The sequence below is a fragment of the Asparagus officinalis genome, chromosome 1, assembly GCF_001876935.1.
Source record: "Asparagus officinalis chromosome 1, Aspof.V1, whole genome shotgun sequence".
NCBI classification, from domain to species: Eukaryota; Viridiplantae; Streptophyta; class Magnoliopsida; order Asparagales; family Asparagaceae; genus Asparagus; species Asparagus officinalis.
Window position 1 is genome coordinate 16999366 of NC_033794.1, and position 829 is coordinate 17000194.

The 829-nt window shown below is 46.4% G+C and overlaps 1 protein-coding gene across 1 annotated transcript in view; it reads right to left on the reverse strand.

Moving 5' to 3' along the window:
* LOC109819776 (FT-interacting protein 1-like) overlaps positions 1-829 on the reverse strand; it is a 6634-nt gene that overhangs the window by 1849 nt on the left and 3956 nt on the right. Inside the window, 1 exon segment of the mRNA XM_020385659.1 lies at positions 1-829. This exon segment is cut by the window's right edge and continues 11 nt beyond it. Coding sequence (XP_020241248.1) covers positions 1-829 — 829 coding nt within the window.

Consider the following 829-nt stretch of genomic DNA (forward strand, 5'->3'; position numbering starts at 1 on the left):
GCCGCCACAATCTGGACTGCTTGGTGACGAAGCATGTCAAGCTGCATCACCGTTAAAGGACGGATATAATGCATCTTAGGGAGCAAGGGTCTAGAGTAAATGTACATCATATTCACCAATGATGTAGATGAGAAGCGGATTGCAAGATGTATCTCGCCCATCTTCTTGAGGCCTGACGGGTGTAGAACTAGAAGCGGGTATGAGTGAGTGTAGACCCGCCCGGTTTCTAAGGTTGAGAGACGAATTCGAACTTTCCCGATTCTTGAGTCTCTGTGTCCATTAGTACCCTTTTCACCAAGTTGGCAGTTGTCAAACACACCTATAGTGAGAACTGTGGAAGGATCATATACTTCCCATGTGTACTGCTCATTATACCTCGGACTGAGACTGCTGATGATTGTGCGAGTTCGCACCCATTTTTGGCCATACTTGGCTACACAATAGGTGTCTGATGTGCCCTTACCTTCTCGGGTTTTCATTGGATGGAGACCTGTAGCATTAAGAATTCCGAGCTCAAGCAGCCCAATTGAGGGCTTCCATAGTTGTTTTGCAGTGGGTCGGAGATCACTGCTGTAGTGGGTGGACTCATCTAGCACATGATACCCTCCTTCAAGACAGACTCGGAGATGAAGTCGACTCGAAAACTTCTCCTTCTTCAACTGGTCGACATCAATTGCAACTGGTTTCTCAAGGTTATACCAGCGTGTGTGCACGATTTTGTCATCAGCTCGCTTATCTACAGATCCAAGTGGTATAATAACACGCCCGATGATTTCATCTTTGCTTGGTCCTACACGGTCTTCTACAGAGATGATTAGGTGTTCTTCAA